The sequence below is a fragment of the Bos indicus x Bos taurus genome, chromosome 10 (assembly GCF_003369695.1).
Source record: "Bos indicus x Bos taurus breed Angus x Brahman F1 hybrid chromosome 10, Bos_hybrid_MaternalHap_v2.0, whole genome shotgun sequence".
NCBI classification, from domain to species: Eukaryota; Metazoa; Chordata; class Mammalia; order Artiodactyla; family Bovidae; genus Bos; species Bos indicus x Bos taurus.
Genome location: NC_040085.1, coordinates 78,880,871 through 78,903,987, shown reverse-complemented (window position 1 = coordinate 78,903,987; position 23,117 = coordinate 78,880,871). Strand labels below are relative to the sequence as shown.

The following is a 23,117-nucleotide window of genomic DNA, read 5'->3' as shown; positions in this document are numbered from 1 at the left end:
GCGTAGGAGGCAAGCTAGAGTCATATATTCAGTATTTTATATGGATCAGTTGGCTTCATTTTGCTTCACAGTCACAGACCAAGTGTATTCTCTGTAGACTGCAGAAATACCATTTGTTACAAGCAGAACTAAAATGAGATGTGTCTAGTATAGCAAATACATGATACAAAGGCCTATCCTCTCTCTTTCCATGTCTATATTAGACATCAATAATTGATCAAGGTACTCTTTTCCACTGAATTTCTGGAACTTTTTTTAACGTGATTTTCCTGAGAGTCACTACCAAGTGATCAAAGAGAATACGAGTTACCAGCCCTTTATAGAAGTTTACCCAATTTCATGTCATCAGTTCAGTTCAGTCGCTCAGTCGTGTCTGACCCTTTGCGACCCCATGAATCGCAGCACGCCAGGCCTCCCTGTCCATCACCAACTCCCGGAGTTCACTCAGACTCACGTCCATCGAGTCAGTGTAGTCATGTTTTTATGAAAGAAAAGCATGTTGTTCATACTGATAAATGTTATGAATTTAGCCTCATGTAAGCAAGTTATTTCAATTACAAAGAAACCAAAAGAGCAGAAAATGAAATATCTCAAATTGTTTAAAGAGTCAGTGAAAATTGGAATAGACTGAATCATTTTAAATACAAGTCTAATAGTAAACACTTCCTCTCCAGCACTATATAAATACTGAATGCAACTTTGAGTAAGGCACTAGGCAAGGGCAGGGGGAAATGGAGATTAGGAATAGAAGATTAAAAGATTAATAAAACATGGTGCTTGCCCTAAGGGGCTCATTATCTAAAGAGACAGAACATATTCCTAACTATAGTAACAGCTACTATTTCTTGAGCATTTATATGCACCAGGCACTATTCTAAGCACTTTATACACACTGGCTCATTTAATATTCAAAATAAATATATGAAGCTGTTGTTCAGTTGCTAAGTCGTGTCTGACTCTTTGAGACCCATGAACTGCAGCACGCAAGCCTTCCCTGTCCTTCACTATCTCCCTGAGTCTGCTCTCATCCATTGAGTTGTGATGGCATCCAACCATCTCATCCTCTGTCGCCCCCTCCTCTTGTCCTCAATCTTTCCTAGCATCAGGGTCTTTTCCAATGAGTCCGTTCTATGCATTAGGTGGCCAAAGTACTGGAGCTTCAGCTTCAGCACCAGTCCTTCCAATGAATATTCAGGGTTGATTTCCTTTAGGACTGACTGGTTTGATCTCCTTACAGTCCAAGGGACTCTCAAGAGTCTTCTCCAACACCACAGTTAAAAAGCATCAATTCTTTGGCGCTCAGTCTCCTTTATGGTCCAACTCTCATATCCATACATGACTCCTGCAAAACTATGGATTTTTGTCGGCAAAGTGATGTGTCTGCTTTTTAATACACTGTCTAGGTTTGTCATAGCTTCTTTTCAAGGAGCAAGTGTCTTTTAATTTCATGGCTGCAGTCACTGTCCACATTGATATTGGAGCCCAAGAAAATGAAATCTGACACTGTTTCCACATTTACCCCATCTGTTTGACATGAAGTGATGGGACCAGATGCCATGATCTTTGTTTTTTGAATGCTGAGTTTCAAAAGCCAGCTTTTGAGCTTTTTTTTTTAATTTTAATTAAATTTTTTTTAAACTTTACAATATTGTATTGGTTTTGCCATACATCAACATGAATCTGCCACAGGTGTACATGTGTTCCCAATCCTGAAACCCCCTCCCACCTCCCTCCCCATACCATCCCTCTGGGTCATTCCAGTGCACCAGCCCCAAGCTTCCTGTATCCTGCACTGAACCTGGACTGGCGATTCATTTCTTATATGATTCATACATGTTTTAATGCCATTCTCCCAAATCATTCCCCCACTACCTCTCCCACAGAGTCCAGTTTCTCTTCACTTTCTGGATTATAATCCAAGGTAGACTGTTACAAGGGTTTCCTTGGTGGCTCAGATGGTAAAGAGTCTGCCTGCAGTGCGGGAGACCCGGGTTCAATCCCTGGGTCAGGAAATGTTTCCAAGAAAGAGTCATTATGATGATGGAAATCAGAGTCTTTAGAGCTCTTCCTCTAAATAACATTTAAACTTTGCATTCTTAATGTTAATTTTTTTTCTTGTAGGGTTTTCCTGTTACAGGATGGGGCTGTTCTCAATGAAAAGCACTGCATTAACAAGTGTACAAAGTTATAAAAAAGAATGAAATGTTTGGGTATAAAGAGGATGTTACAAGCTTTTAAATGACTCTGAATGCAACCTTAAGGCATTTGGTCTTTACTAGGCAAAGGGGAGTCATTGAAGGTCTCTGGCTTGGAGGAATGATAAATAGAACAATATTTTCATAAACAAAACTCTGGTGTCAGTGCTGAAGGTCAACTGAAGAGCAGAAAGATAGGAGATAAGGAGATCAATTGGGTGGCTATCACATAAGTTGTAAGGCAGTGTTTTTTCAAATTGTGGATCATGTGAAATCAACTTAATGGGTTGTCAGCAAGAACCTACTATATATTAATAACAGGAAAATCTACTCAATATCCTGTGATAACCTACATGAGAAAAGAATCTAAAAAAGAATGAATATATGCACATGTATAACTGAATCACTTTGCTGTACACCTGAAAGTAACCTAACACTGTGAATCAACTACACTCCAATAAAACAAACAGAAAAAACCTTAGTGGATTGTGACAAACATTTAAAAAACCAGGAAATCACACTAAAAACTTTTAAAAATGGAACCAATGCTATAAGGGTAAATACGGTTTTACAAATTTTAATCCAGTTCATATGAGTATGTGTATATTTGATATGTATATTCATGTGTGTGCGTGCACAGTCACTAAGTCGTGTCTGACTCTTTGCTGCTCCATGGACTGTAGCCTGCCAGGCTCCTCTGTCCATGGGATTTTCTAAGCAATACTGGAGGTGGTTGCCATTTTCTCCTTCAGTGGATCTTCTCAACCCAGGGATTAAAGTCACATCTCCTGCATTGGCAGATGGATTCTTTACCACTGAGCCACCTGGGAAGCCCTATTAACGTATGTACTGAGTTATTAATTCAACTGTATTTCTTACTGTGGGAAGTGGTAAAAAAACGTTTGAAAAAGATGACCTAAGGGGGAAATGATGAGGGTCTAAATTAAAGCTGTAGCTCCTGGAAATGGAAACGCAACAAATTATTTGAGCTCTTTCAAAGAATAAATTTAACAGGACTCAGAGATAAACCTGGATGTAGGGCTTGAGGGAAATAAAGGGGAAGTATTATAAGATAAATGATGGCTCACCAAAAGATACCTACATCCTAATCCCTGGATGTGAATATTATCATATATGGGAAAAAATATTTTGCAGATAAGAGTAAGTTAGGAATCTTAAGATGGGGAAAATATCCTTGATTATCCAAGTGTTTCTTAAATGCAATCATGTATGTCCTTATAAGAGGGTGACAGAAAAAGATATGGCAGAGACAAAACAGTAGAAGGAAATATGATCACAGAGGCAGATACTAGAGCGACACAGTCACAAGCCAAGGAATGTGGCAGTCATTCGAACCCAGAAAAGGCAAGGAAAAGATTCTCCCCTAAAGCCTCCGGAGAAACCATGGCCCTCTTAAAACACTGATATTGGCCCAGTGAAACTGATTGCAGACTTCTGGCCTCTAGAATTGTGAGGGAATACATTTCTGAAGCTTTAAGCCACCAAGTGTTTGCAGCCCAGAGGCAACTTGCATAAGGAACCTTGACAACTGGGAAGGGGTTAATGCCATTAAAAAAGATAAGGCGCATAGGAAAAACAAGGATGTGAGGAACAAAATTTTAAATACAACAAGTATGAAATACAAGAGAAATCTGGACAAAAACAGATTTAAAAAAACTTGATTTTCAGTTCATATATTTCAATTCTAACTCTACAAGCTTTAAAATGTCCTTAAACTATTCAGGTTTCATGTTATCTCTAATTTTCTTTGGATAGTTAAACAAGACACATAGTTTATATATTCTTTCTATCATCTGACAATTACTGTGGTTGAAACAGGTGCCAGCTTCTAGGATTATGCAGTGTCTCTGGAATGTTTCTTCCCAATAACTAAAAAAATTCTGGAACCATCTGTTACTGTGGATCACTTACTTAAGCCATTCAGGTTTGCAATTTTTTCAATGCAGTTTGTAGACAGTGAAAGCTTCCTAAAGGAGAAAAAAAAAGAATACTAGAATTAATAAGAAAAAAAGTTAATAGTATAATAGAAATTATTCCTCAAGTTCTCTCAGACGTTTCCTTTTCACACTGAATCCTTTTTTCCCCTCTCAGACATGGCACATGTTCTTTCATTTTGAAATCGTCATACTGTTTCCCATACTGTTATTAACAAAAGTTAATAAACATTCACTGTATAAAATTAAAAAAACCTTTTTGTGGACATTTTGGTGTTTTCTATTAAAATTTTTAAATGCATATTTTCTTTAACCCAGTAATTCATTTATAGGAACATATCCTATGGAAATAGTAATGCCAAATATATATGAATTAAACTATTACTGTATTATTATAATAGCAAAAAAATGGGGGAAAATTTATAAACACCCATCAGCTGAGGAATACAGATAACAAAATACTATGCAGCCACTAAAACAAACAAGATCGGGCCATACATACCAACTTTGGAAAATGTCCATGATACATACATTATAAAAAGTCAACGTAGTCCTAATCACCCCAGACATTTCCCCAGAAATAAATACTTTCACCAGTTTATATATATATTTTCTATATTTTTTTCCCTATATATACTTTAATCGTATAAAAACAAAATTTTAAAGGGAGCATAGTTATATACTCCAGTACTTTGGCCACCTCATGCGAAGAGCTGACTCACTGGAAAAGACTCCGATGCTGGGAAGGATTGGGGGCAGGAGGAAAAGGGGACAACAGAGGATGAGATGGCTGGATGGCATCACCGACTCAATGAACGTGAGTTTGAGTGAACTCTGGGAGTTGGTGATGGACAGGGAGGCCTGGCGTGATGTGATTTATGGGGTCGCAAAGAGTCAGATGCGACTGAACTGAACTGAACGGAACTGAATTATACACTATTAATCTTCTCTTGACAAAAGTGTTTAATATCTTAGCAAACTTCATACAAAGAATATAATAAAAGCTAATTTTATTGAATGCTTCATATGTGCCTAGTATTCTTCTAAATACTTTACATGTATTAACTATTTTAACCATCAGAATGATCCTATGAGCTACATATTAGTAACCATATTTTATAAATGAGGAAACTGAGACACAAAGATGTTAAGCAATTTGCCTACTATTACACAGCCAGAAAGTAGCAAATCCAAATTTAAAACCCCCGAAAACTGACCCCAGAACATGTGATCTTATCCTTCAGATTTGATTTGAAGAGGAATTATTCTTTTTTTTTTTTTGCTTAAAACAGTAAAAGCAATTACTGTACACTGTAAATTATTGGTCATATGTGTGTATTTTCTAGTCATTCTCCACTCCCAAGAATTACCAATAAAGTGAAAAATGGAGTGGAAAAGCAGGACTACAGTTGGGGAATAGTTCTGTAATTGTTGTATAGGCAACCTGCCCAAAGATTGTCAGCAAAAATATGAACAGGATGACTCTTAAGCAGTTTCTAGGGTACTTTGGTATGAGGTATAGAACCTTCTCAAGGTTTGATAAAAAGACGTTTGACCACTTTAAAATAATGTTCTTTGAAATCATGATTTTGAAGCCAAAAACACATTTAAGGTAGATTTTTATGTACTACACTGTGTTCTCATCACAAAGGACAAGCTGCATACAATAACTAAATTATGTTTGTTTTTCCCTTTAATTCCAAAGATAGATATTAGTCTAATGCATGCATTCACAAATATGTGCTTAAGAGTCATTCAGATTGCTTATTGTAAACACAGATACCTAGTTTCATCAGTAGATTCTTTTTCTATAAATTTGAAGTTGGGCTTATCTGCTGCACAAGGAGGTTCTTATGTAGGTAGTCAGGGAACCACACTTAGGAAAATATAGGATTTTCCAATATTCTATAACAAGTGATTCTATAACATTCTATAGCCCTGATAAGACATTGCAGCTTAAGAACATGGTTACAAGGTGTCATGGTATAATTGCCTCAAATTCGTCACAGAACCCTGCTAAAAAGCATGCAGAATATTCAGGAAATCAGTTAATATAATAAACATATATCTGATACTTAAAGTCTTGGGAAAATAGGATTGCAAGTAAGTGTAACTTAGTGCTAATGAGAAAAAAATAAATAAAAAGGCTCTACGTGAGAATGCTAGGACTTCCCCGGTGGTCCAGTAGTTAAGACTTCACGCTCCCATTGCATGGGTTCAATCCCTGGTCAGGGAACTAAGATCTTACATGCTGTGTGGAGCAACCAACAATAATAATAAAAAAATGAAATTTTTTAAAATGCTAACCCTGGTACTCAAAAACTGGTGCAATTTTGGTTGATATTTCCTTTTCTTTGTGTTTTTAATATTTTCTAGATGTTTTACAATGTATTTTAATAATTTGAGAAATTTTTCAAAAGTGGTTACTTCTATGCTTCTGAGTAAGTATAGTATTGACTTTGATGGATAATTTCACAAGAGAAACTACTAGATTTTACGACAGAGAAATAGTTTTATTGTGTTATTTAGCTTCTCCTAAGAGAAAAGGAAGTTTGTGTAAAGAATCCACCTTCTAATGCAGGGACACAGGTGCGATCCCTGGTCGGGGAACTAAGAACCACGGGGCAACTAAGCCCGGGCACCAAAACTAGAGAAGCCTCTGCTGCAACCAAGGGCCCGTGCACGGCAACAAAGGCCCGGCACAATCAAAACAAAAAATCACACTGTAAAAAAATGTGATACAGGATAGTTTAGAATTACTCGATTAACGACCCTATAAACCAATAATCGTTTATGTTTGGCCTTGCCAAAGGGAGAATCACAGGAAGGAAGGAAGGGAGGGAGGAAGGGAAATGAAAACCAAGAAAATAAATACATTTTTTTAGTCTGTGTATTTAGAAAAGGAAGGGAAACTTAACAGCAATACTAGAAAGGATGAAAAAAGACAAGCACTTACTCGCAATTAGAAAGCGTGGACAAGGATGCATCCATCTTCTCTATAGGGGGAATCTGGGCATACAGCTTTATCTCTCTGGCTTCAGATGGCTTCTGGCTGGTTTTCTCTTCCTATAAGGAAAATTAATGTGGAAGAAAATAATCCCAGATTATAATGTGGAACTAAAAAGGTCAGATTTTCTCAAGGCTTTTCAATATTTATTTCAAAATAGCTATTAAAATTCATTAATTCTGTACATTCTTGACAGAACACTTATTGACAACACTTACTTACTGAACCTGATAACTAGCTTATACATCACTGGTTCAGATAATTCCCTGTCAGGTCTCAGCCAAATGGAAAAGAGGAAAGAAAATAACTTTTATTTCTGTAGTTTTTAAAATCTTTTAAGAGTCTATCAATTAATAAACAAAAATAAAACACAACAACAAAAACATTTTTCTGGGAAGGATTCCTTGTCCCTAAACAAACTTAAGTATCAGATTTAGATCTATAAGACGAGCTGTTTTTGTCATCTCATCTTTCTGTTCCTATGTACAATTTAGTCTGAGCTACAACCACCAAATACCAAGAATTTGAGAAGGTATTCTCTTTATGACAAACATTACTTTGCCAACAAAGGTCCGTCTAGTCAAGGCTATGGTTTTTCCAGTGGTCATGTATGGATGTGAGAGTTGCACTGTGAAGAAAGCTGAGCTCCGAAGAATTGATGCTTTTGAACTGTGGTGTTGAAGAAGACTCTTGAGAGTCCCTTGGACTGCAAGGAGATCCAACCAGTCCATCCTAAAGGAGATCAGTCCTGGGTGTTCTTTGGAAGGACTGATGCTAAAGCTGAAACTCCAGTACTTTGGCCACCTCATGCGAAGAGCTGACTCACTGGAAAAGACTGATGCTAGGAGGGATTGGGGGCAGGAGGAGAAGGGGATGACAGAGGATGAGATGGCTGGATGGAATCACCAACACGATGGACGTGAGTTTGTGTGAACTCCGGGAGATGGTGATGGACAGGGAGGCCTGGCGTGCTGCGATTCATGGGGTCGCAAAGAGTCGGACGTGATTGAGCAACTGAACTGAACTGAACTGAAGGTCAAATTTATTTGTTCTACAATAATTTACTACTACATTCTATGTTACAGTTTAATTTCAGTACCTAATACAATTTAAATTTTAATTACCAGGATATGCTGCCTAATAATGCTGCCTAATAACTGAGGTACTTAGTTCCATCTCTCCAACAAAACAAGAAGATACTGCAGCTTGGGAACCTTTTTTTTTTGCTTTCCTGTTTTCTATTGTTGTTGTTTGGTCGCTAAGTTATATCTAACCCTTTGTGACCCCATGGACTGCAGCACTCCAGGCTTCCCTGTTCTTCACTATCTCCTGGGGCATGCTCAAACTCATGTTTTCTATAGCTAGTGTGATATAAGACACAAAAGAGGCTTGTTTTTTTTTTTTTTTAAATCAAATCATAACACATAAATAATAGAAAATATATAATCAGTTGAAAGACAACTAATACACATCCACTTGGTATTTTTTTGTGTGCCATAGGTTAGGAGATGGGAGACTGACATCTTTAATAAATGTGTTAATGAGAGTAAGAATGAGCATTATATCCTCAAATAATCTTAAAGTTAAAGACTTACAGCCATCATATAATCTAGAAATAAAATGTACAAACCAAATCAAATAGCCAACCACTTATTATTATAATAATAATAGTGGTTGGCTATTTATTATTATAAACTGTTATTAACCACTTGTTAATATAAATATTATTATATTATCCTAAAATCTGCTTCTGCTTCAAGGCAACTGTATTGAATACTAAGCCTACTCCATACTTTTTTTTATTAAAACAGATTTTTCAGTAGCTAAACAGAAAGGAATTTTTAAATTCCAATTAGGGTATACAGAAACTTACAAGCACTAAAAACAAGAATTCAAATATTTCATTATCCTAGCTACTCTGTCTATTTTCCATAGACACCAAGTTTCTTGAAAGACTTTTTATTTAAAGCCCAGCTACAAAAGCAAAGATACATTATTATACAAAAAACTGCTAACACAGTCAAATAAGCTATCACTGGGGATAGAAATTGAGAAGCCATCTCTATTCTCTCTGGAAATTCTATCCATAGTGCTGAAATACAACCATTCAAACTTTATAGAATTTTATATTCAAAATATTTGTTTAAATTTAATGCACATTTTTTACAATGCCATTTCCTAACATTACTATGTGCTTTTAAAAAATGTATCTTGTGTATTTCCAGATATAATTGATATACAGCACTGAATAAGTTTAAGACATACAACATACTGATTTGACTTACATAATCATGAAATGATAACCACAGTAAGTTTAGTGAACATCCATCATCTCAAGCAGATACAAAATAAAAGAAATAAAAATTTTTTCCTTGTGATAAAAACTCTTGGGACTTACTCTCTTAACTTTCGTATATAACATACAGCAGTGTTGTTCTTCAGTTGCTAAGTTCTGTCCGACTCTTTGCCACCCCATGGACTACAGCTTGCCAGGCTTCCCTGTCCTTCAACATCTCCTGGAGTTTGCTCAAATTCATGTCCATTGAGTCAGTGATGCCATCCAATGATCTCATCCTGTGTTGCCCTCTTTTCCTCTTGCCCTCAATCTTTCCCAGCATCAGGGGCTTTTCCAGTGAGTCAGCTCTTCACATCAGGTGGCCAAAGTTTTGGAGCTTCAGCTTCTGCATCAGTCCTTCCAATGATTAGGAAGGTTGATTTCCTGTAGGACTGACTGATTTGATCTCTTTGCGGTCCAAGGGATTCTCAAGCATCTTTAGCACCACAATTCAAAAGCATCAATTCTCTGGTACTCAGCCTTCTTTATGGTCCAACTCTCACATCCATACATGACTACTGTAAAAACCATAGCTTTGACTATATGGACCTTTGTTGCCAAAGTGATGTCTCCACTTTTTAATACGCTGTCTGGGTTTGTCATAGCTTTTCTTCCAAGGAGCAAGCGTCTTTTAATTTCAAGGTTACAATCGCCGTATGAAGTGATTTTGGAGCCCAAGAAAATAAAATCTGTCACTGTTTCCACTTTCCCACATCTATTTGCCATGACGTGATGGGGCCGACATTAATTATATTAATCATTTTGTACACTGCATCCCTAGTACTTACTTATCTTGTAACTGGAAGCTTGTACCTATTGACTATCTTCATCCAATTTCCCCTACCCCTACCCCTTGCCTCTGGTTACCACAAATCTAGTGTCTTTTTCTAGGAATTTGTCTGTTTGTTGAAACATAATTGACTTACAGTGCTATGTTAGTTTCTGGTGTACAACACAGTGATTCAATACTTTTATACAGTACAAAATTATCACTACTTTTTACAGATTTATTGAGATACAATTAACATACAACATTATTTATGTTTAAGGTATGCAATGTGATACTTTGATATATGTACATATTGCAAGATGATTACCAGCATAAAGTTAACACATCCAGCACCTCATACAAGAAATTTTTTGTGTGTTGAGAACATTTAAGATTACTCTCTTAGCAACTTTCGAGTATATAATACAGTATTATTAACTATGCTATACACAGATTCCCAGAACTTATTGATCTTATAACTGGAAGCTTCTACCCTTTGACCAACTTTTCCCCATTTCCTCCATTCCTCAACTTTGGTAACCACCATTATAATCTGTTTCTATGAGTTGGCTTTTTTAGATTTCACATATAAGTGAGATCACAAATGAAAAAACCTTGAATTGTCTTTACCTATCTGACTACATCATTTAGCATAATGTTGTCACAAATGGCAGGACTTTCTTCTTTTTATGGCTGAGTAATATTCCATTGTATACAAATACACATTTTCTTTATCCATTCATCCACTGATAGCCATTTAGGTTGTTTTCATGTCTTGGCTATTCTGAATAATGCTGCAATGAACCTGGGGATAATTACTCTTTGAGATGGCAATTCCATTTCCTTCAGATATACATCCAGAAGTGGAACTCCTAGATTATATGGTAGTTCTACTTTTATTTTTTGAGGAATCTCCACAGTGTTTATACTAACCACTCCACCATAACACTATACCAACTTACATTCCCACCAAAGTGCAAAAGGGTTCCCTTTTTTCCACATCCTCACCAACACTTTTCTCTCATATTTTTAATGACAGCCATTTTAACAGGTGTAAGGTGATATCTCTTTGGGGGTTTGATTTGCATTTCCCTGACGATCAGTCATGTTGAGTATCATTTTAGAATTTTTATTCGAGGTTTTTTCATTTGTCTATGCATGATTTTCATTTGTTCACATTGACTGTCTCTGTTCTAACCTCCAAGAGATTAAAACCATCATTTATCTAAAACCTAGATCACCCACAGCACATATCACTCTATCACCTAAAAATGATATGTGGTTTAATAATGATGAAGTTGAAAAAGAACATGGAGATTCCAGCTATCACAGTAACAGACAAATTAGCCTTTCCAGATTTAAATTTTCCAATGGTCAGACTTTTTAACTGAAATTTTTATTGAGATATTTGAAGAGTCATGTGCAGTTATACGAAATAATACAGAGAGAGCCTTTATACACTTTGCCCTAATGGTAACATTTTTCAAAATTATAGTATCACAACCAAGATATTGATATTGATACAATCCACTAACTTTAATCAGATTTTCCCAATTTTACTTATACTCATTTGTACATGTGAGTGTGAATGTGTCTGCATGTGTGTATTAAGGTCTATATACTTTTATCACCTGTGTAGGCTCATGTATCCACTAACAGATTTCTTGTATCGAATGATCAGATTTAAATAACTGTCCAAAACTTATCCTAATATGGTTTCTAGAAGTAAGAACTCATAAACTCACCCATCTGGCTAGGGCTTCTTTGATTGTTGTTGCTTTCGCCTTAAAAAGAGAAGAAAAAACAAGGTTATCTTTATTGGTGTGATTTGTTGACTCAATTTTCATGCAACAATTATTAGCCCTGGCATCTACCATTAAAAAGATTTCTTTTTTTGAGACTTTATATGAAAAGAGAATGTTTTAATTTCTTAAAATCAGAAATACTTAAATACCTCTCAGAAATTAAGGAAATCATGATGTATCATGTCATATGCTTTACTCTCACGTGGTTCACAAAAAACAGAGCTGTCAACACTGATATTAAAATATATCTTATTTCAAAAAAATAAAATAAAATATATCTTATTTCATTATTCTAAGATTTATATCTTCCTTCACATTTTAATATCTTTGAAGTCTGGATACATCTTACAACCAGGAAAATTTTATAATTGCTGCAGCCAGGTAGCACTGATGAAGGTTTAGAAAAATATTAACCATCTTATTTAATATACATACCATATATATTCATTTTTATGTTTATCAAAGGATGCTGCTGCTGCTGCTGCTAAGTTGCTTCAGTCATGTCCAACTCTGTGCGACCCCATGGAAGGCAGCCCACCAGGCTCCCCCATCCCTGGGACTCTCCAGGCAAGAACACTAGAGTGGGTTGCCATTTCCTTCTCCAATGCATGAAAGTGAAAAGTGAAAGTGAAGTTGCTCAGGCGTGTCGGACTCTTAGCGACCCCATGAATTGCAGCCTACCAGGCTCCTCCGACCGTGGGATTTTCCAGGCAAGAGTACTGGAGTGGGGTGCCACTGCCTTCTCCATTATCAAAGGATAACACATGATAAAAATCTATATGCCTAAATACATTTAAAATAACTCTGTCAATAAATACAAAATAAAATTTCTAAGTGATAGGAAATTCTGTCACAGTTTAATTCCAACTTCTTATTTTTCTTATTTTTTAACTGGAAGATAATTGCTTTACAAGGTTGTGTTGGTTCCTGATGTACAACAACACGAATCATTACTTTTCTTTCTTAGAAGAAGATAAAATAATGTTGTACCTTATAATCAATAGTATCTTAGATTCAATTTAATATGATATTAAAAACTTTAAAGGTAAGAAAAAGAAGACATCCTTTGAATCTTTGCTGGAGCTTATTTTATAAAAGAGAGAACCCTAAAGAATAACAAAAGGAATTAAGTCTCTGAAGTAAAGATGCACTAATAAATAACACAAGTTAAAAATAAAACTATTAATTTAAGTAAAATAATAAAATTAAAGACAAAGAATGTAAAAATTGGAGGAATATAACACTTAAAAGGAAACTTATGCTTAAAATACATTAATTTAAAAATAAGAGAACAGGGAACTATACTCAATATTCTGTGATAAACCATAATGGAAAATAATATGAAAAGGATTATATATATATGTATAACTGAATCACTTTGCTGTTTAGGAGGAGTAAACACAACATTGCAAATCAACTAATGAATAAAATAAATTTTAAAAAATAAGAGAAAGCAAGAGATAGAAAACAAATTAGGCATTCAAAATATTTGGAAAAGTACATCATGAATGCAGAAGGAAACAGGAAGGAAGAAATCAATGAAAAACAGACTGAGAGGAAAAAAGACGAACAAAACTAAAAGCTGGTTCTTAAGTTTCTGGCAAGCCTGACTGAGCAAAACAGAGAGATATACAAATTAAAAATATAGAATAAAGAGAGATGACACAGATACCACAGAGATTTTTAAAATAAAATATTATAATTTTGAAAACCTAAAGTATACATTTCTAGGGAAAAAAAAAGCCAAAACTCACAAGAAGAATCAGAAAATATGAATAGACCAATAACTATTTGAAAATTAAAAAGATAATCCAAGAAATTTACTCACACCCTCCTCCCCTAAAGCCCCAAATCTAGATAAATTGCAAATAAGTTCTACCAACTTTTCAAGGAGCAGATATTCCTTGTTATGCAAGTTGTTTCAGAAACCAGAAAGAAAAGAGGGAAAGCTGCCAACTTATTTTATGAGACTAGAATAATCTTGATGCCATAACTAGATAAGGGGCCCTTTTTACTTCTCAAAACAGATTTGAAAAATCTTAGATGCACAATATTAGATTTCCAAAGCCAATGGTGTATAATGATCATGATCAAAAATGGCTTATGCCAGGGGCATAAAGATTGTTTAACAACAGAAAAATCTATTACAAATGTAAATCATTTATTAATGGATTAAAAGGGGGAAATTACATTTATTTCAGTAAGTGCAGAAAGAGCATTTGATAAAGTTCTACCTCTGATATTAAAAGCTTTTAACTAAGGGTTAAAGCAAAATTCCTTATTTGATAAAAGCTATATATCAAAATGGAGAAGGAAATAGCAACCCACTCCAGTATTTTTGCCTGGAGAATCCCATGGACAGAGGAGCCTAGCAGGCTACAGTCCTAGGTCGTAGAGAGTCGGACACGACTGAAGCAACTTAGCACACACACATGCATATATCAAAAAGCTCTAACCAATACCAGCTTAATGAATAAATTCATTCATTTGAACAAATATTCACTGATTACTTCCTATATACCAAACATTCTTCCACTTGCTTCAGATATATCAATGAACAGAACAAAGATTCCTGCCTTACGGGAATCTACATCTATCGCTGGGAGACCGATGTAACTGATATAATAAATAAATAGATAAGTCATATAGTATATTAGAAGGTGATAATTACTAAGGAAAAAGAAAAAGCTGAGCTCAGTAAAGAGTATCAGGATGTGTGTATATGTCTATGGTGGATATTTACTTTAAATAAGGTGGTCAAGGGTGGGCCAAATTGGGAAGGTAACATTAAAGTGTCCTCAAACTCCTAGAAGACAACATAGGCAAAACAGGTAATAGAAATAAAAACAAAAATAAACAAATGGGACCTAATGAAACTCAAAAGTTTTGCACAGCAAAATCACCATAAAAAAACAACCTGTGGGCTGGAAGAAAATATTTGTAAATGATGTGACTGATGAAGGGCTTAATTTCCAAAATATACAAACAGCTCATATAAGTCAGTAACAAAAAAAAAAAAAATTCAGGGACTTCCCTGGTGGTCCAGCGGTTAGGACTCCATGCTTCCACTACAGGGGGCAGAGGTTCAATCCCTGGCTGGGAAACAGGATCCCACATGCTGCATGGTATGGTAAAAAAACAAACACACAACCCACTGAAAAAATGAGCAGAGAACCTAAACAGACATTTCTTCAAAGAAGACATACAGATGGCCAATAGGCACATGAAAGATTTTCAGCATCACTAATTATTAGAGAAATGCAAATCAAAACTACAAAGAGGTATCACCTCACACGGGTCAGAACAGCCATCATTAAAAAGTCTATACTGATTCACTTTGCTGTCACCTGATGCTAACACAACACTGTAAATCAGCTATGTTGTTGCTGTTGTTGTCATTGTTACTCAGCTGCTAAGTTGTGTCTGACTCTTTGTGACCCCAGACTGCAGCATGCTTGGCTCCTCGGTCATCCACTATCTCTTGGAGTTTGTTTTGCCTTCAGTCTTTCCCAGCATCAGGGTCTTTTCCAATGAGTTGGCTCTTCATATCAGGTGGCCAGAGTATTGGAGCTTCAGCAACAGTCCTTCCAGTGAATATTCAGGGTTGATTTCCTTTAGGATTGACTGGTTTGATGTCCTCGAAGTGCAAGGGACTCTTAAGAGTCTTCTCCAGCACCGTAATTTCAAAACCATCAACTATACTTCAACAAAAAATAACTTTTAATTTAACTCCACAAATAATAAATGTTGGCAAGGGTGTGCAGAAAAGAGAACACCCCTGCCCTTTTGGTGGGACTGTAAATTGGAACAGCCAGTACAGAAAATGGAATGGAAGTTCCTTAAAAAAACTAGAAAGTGAACTAGTATATGATCCAGCAGCCCTATTCCTGGGCATAGATCTGGAGAAAACCATAATTTGAAAAGATATATGCTTTCCAGTGTTCACTGAAGCACTATTTTACAATCGCCAAGACATGGCTAAATGTCCATTGACAGATGAATGGATAAAGAAGATGTGTTATATATATATATATGTACAATAGAATACTACTCAGCCATAAAGGAATGAAATAATGCCATTTGCAGCAATATGGATGGACCTAGAGATTATCATACTAAGTGAAGTAAGCCAGAGAAAGACATACCATAAAGATATCATAAAGTGATATCATATGATATCACTTATATGTGGAATCTTAAAAAAAAAGTTACAAATTAACTTATTTACAAAACAGAGGTAGACTCATGACAGAAAACAAACTTATGGTTACCAAAGGGAAAAAATGGAGGAGAGACTAATTAGGAATTTAGGAGCAACATATACACACTATTATTTATAAAATAGATAAACAACAAAGTCTCTGTTTAGCACAGGGAACTATATTCAATGTCTTGAAATAAACTATAATGAAAAAGAATATACATATATATCAACATGTGTAACTGAATCACTTTGCTATATACCAGAAAACAACACAACATTGTAAATCAACTATACTTCAATAGAAAAGAAAAAAGTGTTCTCTTTAAGATTCCAGACACATCAAGGATGCCTATCTCCTATCATTGCTACTGTTTAACATGGTACAAAAGATCTTTATCAATATTACAATAAAAAATAAAACTATGTGTAGATGATCATCTGTGTAGAAAATGCAATAGAATAAACTAATAAATACTAGAATACAGCAAATGCAGGACACTGTTGACAAGTTAGAAAAATTGAGAGATATTTTCAAAATAAAACCAACAAAGGACTAATATCTAGAATATACAAGGAACTCCTGAAATTAAAAAACAAATTAAAAAAAGGGAAAAGTTGGCAAAAAATATATACAGAAAATTTACAGAAACTGAAATACAGATGATGACTAACAATGAGATATTTGAACTCACTGAAAATCAGAGAAATGAAGTAAAACAATGGGATACTAAAATACATCCTCATATAGGCAAAAGTCAGAAAATTGATGAGAATGTAGAGAAATAGAAACTTTCATCCATCACTGAAGGAAGTAAGAAATAGTATAGCTGTTCTGGAATCCAATCTGACAGTGCCTAGGGAAATTAGGTATGCAGAAACCCTATGATCCCACAATCTCACTTCCGGGTATATTTTCCAGGGAAATCCTTGTTGTTGTTGCTTTAGTCATTAAGTCATGTCCGACTCTTTACAACCTCATGGACTCCAGGCTCCTCTGTCTCTGTGATTTTCCAGGCAAGAATACTGGACTGGATTGCCATTTCCTTCTCCAAGGGGATCTTCCCAACCCAGGGATTGAACCCAGGTCTCCCACATTGCAGACAGATGCTTTAACCTCTGAGCCACCAGGGAAGCCCATAGAGAAATCCATGGATGGATCCAAAAAAAAGACACTTATAGGAACACTTTCAAGTTGGAAGCAATCAAGTTATCCATAAACTGTTCTATAAAGTGACTAGTTCCCCTATAGGTAGCAGGAGTTAAAACCTGAAATGTCTAAATAACCAGTGGACATCATTAATGGGTAAAGCTGGCCATGTAAAGAGGATAACCACTATTTGGTTCTAGAAAACCACTGGCAGGTGGGACTTGGGACCAGAGTTACCCTAATATCACATTTCTTCAAATATGAAAACTCTTGTTAATTGAAAGTAACACCCTTACTTTATATACCATCAGCAAAGAAAATATGCTGCCAATTATATCACAGCATCATATTTCAGTAATACAAAAATATGAAAAAAGATGTGTCTTGATAGTAAAATACGGTATTTCGGATTCTTCAGAGAAGCCAGAAATCTGCATTTTGGTGTAAAGTATGATCATTTTAAGACGTTAGAAGCTAATTTTCTTTAAAAAAAAAACTGTGTGGGACAGTATTTTTAGTGGGCCCCAAAACTACGAGCTTGCAGCTTCAGTGAGCTTCACTTAACTACTAGTTCTGAGTCTCTATTTGAAGATTTTCAATAATTCTTACAGTTCCTACTTTCATAATTATTTAGGGCCAGTTATTTCTTCACCTAAATACAAATCTATGTTCCAGAATTTTTAAACTTTCCTTTTTTTTTTTTCCAGCTAAATGCCTGTGGAATATAGTAAGAAATGTAGAAGGGAAACTACTTTTAAGAGTAGAATTTAACCTGGTGGCTGAGGGCAGGCATATTTTCCTCATCACTTGAATTTCCAGGGTTCAATTTCTGCTCACTTCTATAGCAGAAAACTAATTAAACTTATTCTTTATAAATATTTCACATTGGAAAAGACCCTGATGCTGGGAAAGACTAAAGACAAAAGGAGAAGGAGATGGCAGAGGATAAGACAGATAGCATCACGGACTCAATGGACATGAGTCTGAGCAAATTCTGGAGATAGTGAAGGACAGGGAAGTCTGGCCTGCTGCAATCCATGGGATTGCAAAAAGTAGGAGACGATTTAGCAACTGAACAACAATATATATTTCCATTAGGCAGGACAATCACATACTTCGCTAAATAGCTTTGGTTGGGTCTTTAGCCAAACAACAACTTAAACTACTAGTTGGATCTACCAAGTGTGTAAGCAAGACAGTGCTCACTTTAAGTAGGAAATGAGCATCACTAGGTAAAATCATTACTTCATAAAGAGATTTGATTGGATAGATCACCGTCAGATTTCAAGCCTAAGAGAGCAATATTTCTCAAAGTGTCAGGGGGAGCTCTCTAGTTTTAGAGTCACTTGAAATGCACATTTCTGAAAACCCCTACTTATGTTAAAAATTCATAATCAGCACTCCAGTTTAGTCCAAAATCATACTTATGCATACTTAAATTTGAGAAACACTATCCTAGTATGTTCTATCAGAGAGGGTTTTACAGTGTTTACTAACAACTGAATTGAGAGTCGTTCAGAGTGGAACATGGGCACATCACAGGTTTATAAACATTGCAGCAACCAGTGGTACACACAATCTCTCCTAACCAACCCCACCCTCCATCTCGCTTGGGGGTGGGAGGGTAAATTACTTATATTAAAATGATATCCTTATTCACACTCTCCCTTCCATCACTTGTCCCACTCTAATCCGCTCTTTTTCGAGAATTTTCTGCTCTTTGCCCTGCCTTTTCTCTGCCCGGGCCGCCCTCACCTCCAGACAACCCAATGCCAGGGCTTCTCTTTCGCCCCAGGCCTCTGAATCCACCAAGCAAGCGTCCGCTACTCGCTCCCTTCCGGTGTTCGACGATGTCCCCCACCCTCAACCCTCCACAGTTACCCTTTTCACTTCCAATCTACTTGCAGCTTTGGCTGCGAGGCCTAGAGGGTACTTACCATTCCGGCGGTTGCTACTGTCACTGCTCTGGTTGCTAGGGTCCGCCGGGGTCAGTGCGCACGCGCACTTCTCGGAGCTCGTCTCGGATTCCCTACACGGGCAGTCGTCTTTTCTCTCCGCCCTCACGGTGGCGCGAGCGGGGCATTGTGGGACCGTGCGAGCGTTCGCGCGGGTCCTCTGGCTCTGCGGCGCTCGCTTCCCAGGGACTGCAGCGCAGCTGAGAGTGATTTAGGGAGCTTGGGATCTTAACCTCGTAGAGAGGTGGGGGAGATATCTTTTTCTCTTGTGAAAGTAGTTTCAGGCTAATCTGGAGTGACGTAGGTGCTTAGAGTTTAAAGCTTTTAAACCTCCCTGTAATAGTTCCTCCCCCTCCCAAGCCCATCCCCACCCCACCCCACCCCTCTCAGGGTTGTCCCAGAGGACAGGATTTAGGTGCCCTGCTTTGTGCATTGAACTTTCACTGGCCATCCCCTTTCCGTATTGTAATGTACATATTTCAATGCTGTTGTCTCAAATCATCCCACCCTTGCCTTCTCCTGCTGAATCCAAAAGCCTGTTCTTTACATCTGTGTCTCCTTTGCTGCCTTGCATGTAGGATTGCCAGTACCGTCTTTCTAAGTTCCATATATATATATATATATATATATATTAATATACAGTATTTGTTTTTCTGACTTCACTTTATATAATAGGTTCTAGTTTCATCCACCTCATTAGAACTGACTCAAATGCATTCCTTTTTATAGCTGAGTAATACTTTGGAAGGAATGATGGCTAAAGCTGAAACTCCAGTACTTTGGCCACCTCATGCGAAGAGTTGACTCATTGGAAAAGACTCTGATGCTGGGAGGGATTGGGGGCAGGAGGAGAAGGGGACGACAGAGGATGAGCTGGCTGGATGGCATCACTGACTCGATGGACGTGAGTCTGAGTGAACTCTGGGAGTTGGTGATGGACAGGGAGGCCTGGCGTGCTTCGATACATGGGGTCGCAAAGAGTCGGACACGACTGAGCGACTGAGCTGAACTGAACTGAATATTCCATTGTGTACATGTAACACAGCTTCTTTATCCATTCATCTGCTGATGGACATCTAGGTTGCTTCCATATCGCTATTGTAAATAGTGGTGAAATGAACATTAAGGGCACATGTATTTCTCTTATTCTGGGGGATTGCTGGGTCATATGGAAATTCTATTCCCAGTTTTTTAAGGAATCTCCACACTGTTCGCCACAGTGGCTGTACCAGTTTGCATTCCCAGCAACAGTATTGGAGAAGGAAATGGCAACCCACTCCAGTATTCTTGTCTGGAGAATCCCATGGACGGAGAAGACTGGTAGGCTACAGTCCACATGGTTGCAAAGAGCCGGACACGACTGAGCGACTTCACTTCACTCACTTCATGTACTGACTGGCGTGAGATGATACCTCATTGTGGTTTTGATTTGCATTTCTCTAATAATGAGTGATGTTGAGCATCTTTCCATATGTTTATTAGCCATCTGTATGTCTTTGGAGAAATGTCTGTTTAGGTCTTTTGCTATTTTTTGATAGGGCTATTCATTTTTCTGGTATTTGAGCTGCTTATACATTTTGGAGCTTAATTCTTTGTCAGTTGTTTCATTTACTATTACTTTCTCCCATTCTGAGGGCTGTTTTCACCTTGCTTATAGTTTCCTTCATTGTGCAAAAGCTTTTAAGTTTAATTAGGTCCCATTTGTTTATTTTTGTTTTTATTTCCATTACTCTAGGAGGTGGGTCAACAAAGCAGAAATAGATGTTTTTCCGGAACTCTCTTGCTTTTTTGATGATCCAGCGGATGTCGGCAATTTGATCTCTGGTTCCTCTGCCTTTTCTAAAACCAGCTTGAACATCTGCAAGTTCATGGTTCACGTATTGCTGAAGCCTGGCTTGGAGAATTTTGAGCGTTACTTTACTAGCATGTGAGATGAGTGCAGTTGTGCGGTAGTTTGAGCATTCTTTGGCATTGACTTTCTTTGGGATTAGAATGAAAACTGACCTTTTCCAGTCTTGTGGCCACTGCTGAGTGTTCCAAATTTGCTGGCACATTGAGTGCAGCACTTCCACAGCATCATCTTTCAGGATTTGAAATAGCTTAACTGGAATTCCATCACCTCCACTAGCTTTGTTTATAGTGATGCTTTCTAAGGCCCACTTGACTTCACATTCCATGATGTCTGGTTCTAGGTGAGTCATCATACCATCGTGATTATCTTGGTCGTGAAGATCTTTTTTGTACAGTTCTTCTATGTATTCTTGCCACCTCTTCTTAATATCTTCTGCTTCTGAAAAGTTATGACCAACCTAGATAGCATATTCAAAAGCAGAGATTTCTTTGCCAACAAAGGTCCATCTAGTCAAGGCTATGGTTTTTCCAGTGGTCATGTATGGATGTGAGAGTTGGACTGTGAAGAAAGCTGAGTGCCGAAGAATTGATGCTTTTGAACTGTGCTGTTGGAGAAGACTCTTGAGAGTCCCTTGGACTGCAAGGAGGTCCAACCAGTCCATTCTAAAGGAGATCAACCCTGGGTGTTCTTTGGAAGGAATGATGCTAAAGCTGAAACTCCAGTACTTTGGCCACCTCATGCGAAGAGTTGACTCATTGGAAAAGACTCTGATGCTGGGAGGGATTGGGGGCAGGAGGAGAAGGAGACAACAGAGGATGAGATGGCTGGATGGCATCACCGACTCGATGGACGTGAGTTTGAGTGAACTCCGGGAGATGGTGATGGACAGGGAGGCCTGGCGTGCTGCAATTCATGGGGTCACAAAGAGTCAAACGCGACTGAGCGACTGAACTGAACTGAACTGAGGAGGTTGGTCATAGAGGGGTTTGCTGTGATTTATGTCAGAGAGTTTTCTGCCAGACAACAGGCTACTTTAAAGCTGCATATATACAAATGGTTTTATATTCCAACCGCCTCCTCCATCCATGAGGAAATCACTGCTGCTGCTGCTGCTAAGTCGCTTCAGTCGTGTCCAACTCTGTGCGACCCCATAGATGGCAGCCCACCAGGCTGCCCTGTCCCTGGGATTCTCCAGGCAAGAACACTGGAGTGGGTTGCCATTTCCTTCTCCAATGCATGAAAGTGAAAAGTCAAAGTAAAGTCGCTCAGTCGTGTCCGACTCTTAGCGACCTCATGGACTGCAGCCTACCAGGCTCCTCCATCCATGGGATTTTCCAGGCAAGAGTACTGGAGTGGGGTGCCATTGCCTTCTCCGGAGTAAATCACTAGAAAATGGGAAAAAATTATGAAAACTAGCACCAAAGAAATGGAAATGATTTGATTTGAAGTCTTAAGTCCTGGTAAATCTTAAAAACGTTTCTGCAGGTTTCGAGTTGTAAAAGTATAATATTTCATTAAAAAAATAAGACATTAAGCTTTAAAAGGCCCTTTGACTTCTCAATAAACTTAAGATTCAGTCAAAATTACTGACCAAAATCCGTAATTAAACAAGGTTTAAATTACTTTAAAGGTCTAATGAAGGTGTAATATAAAGTGAACAGTATGGGTGGAAAGGTAGTAAAATATCAAATTAATATCCTCCTAATGTTGGCCTGCTATTTCTCTTTCAACACCCCTACTGGAGATTATGTTATTCAATCACCACTTTTAAGAGAACTTCCCAGCCAATTGCCTCCTACTATTTTTCTGATATATACTTCTGTGTTATTCCAATTAAAAGTGCCAAATAAATCCATATAAGTACAGAAGAAGAAACAGGAACATTAGGATACA

At 37.3% G+C, this 23,117-nt stretch overlaps 1 protein-coding gene across 2 annotated transcripts in view; it reads right to left on the bottom strand.

The window, feature by feature from the left end:
• DNAL1 (dynein axonemal light chain 1) overlaps positions 1–19,450 on the bottom strand; it is a 40,624-nt gene extending 21,174 nt beyond the window's left edge. The window contains exons 1-4 of one of the 2 annotated variants that reach the window (XM_027552387.1): positions 19,355–19,450; positions 12,007–12,045; positions 7,107–7,216; positions 4,128–4,183 (exon numbers count right to left, since the gene is read on the bottom strand). In XM_027552387.1, the coding sequence (XP_027408188.1) occupies positions 4,128–4,183; positions 7,107–7,216; positions 12,007–12,045; positions 19,355–19,357 (208 nt within the window). In that variant the 5' untranslated portion in view covers positions 19,358–19,450. Of the gene's footprint in view, positions 1–4,127; positions 4,184–7,106; positions 7,217–12,006; positions 12,046–12,501; positions 12,541–19,354 lie in introns of those variants that run through there. The other variant, XM_027552388.1, reaches the window with a different exon arrangement.
• Between the last annotated feature and the right edge of the window lie 3,667 nt (positions 19,451–23,117).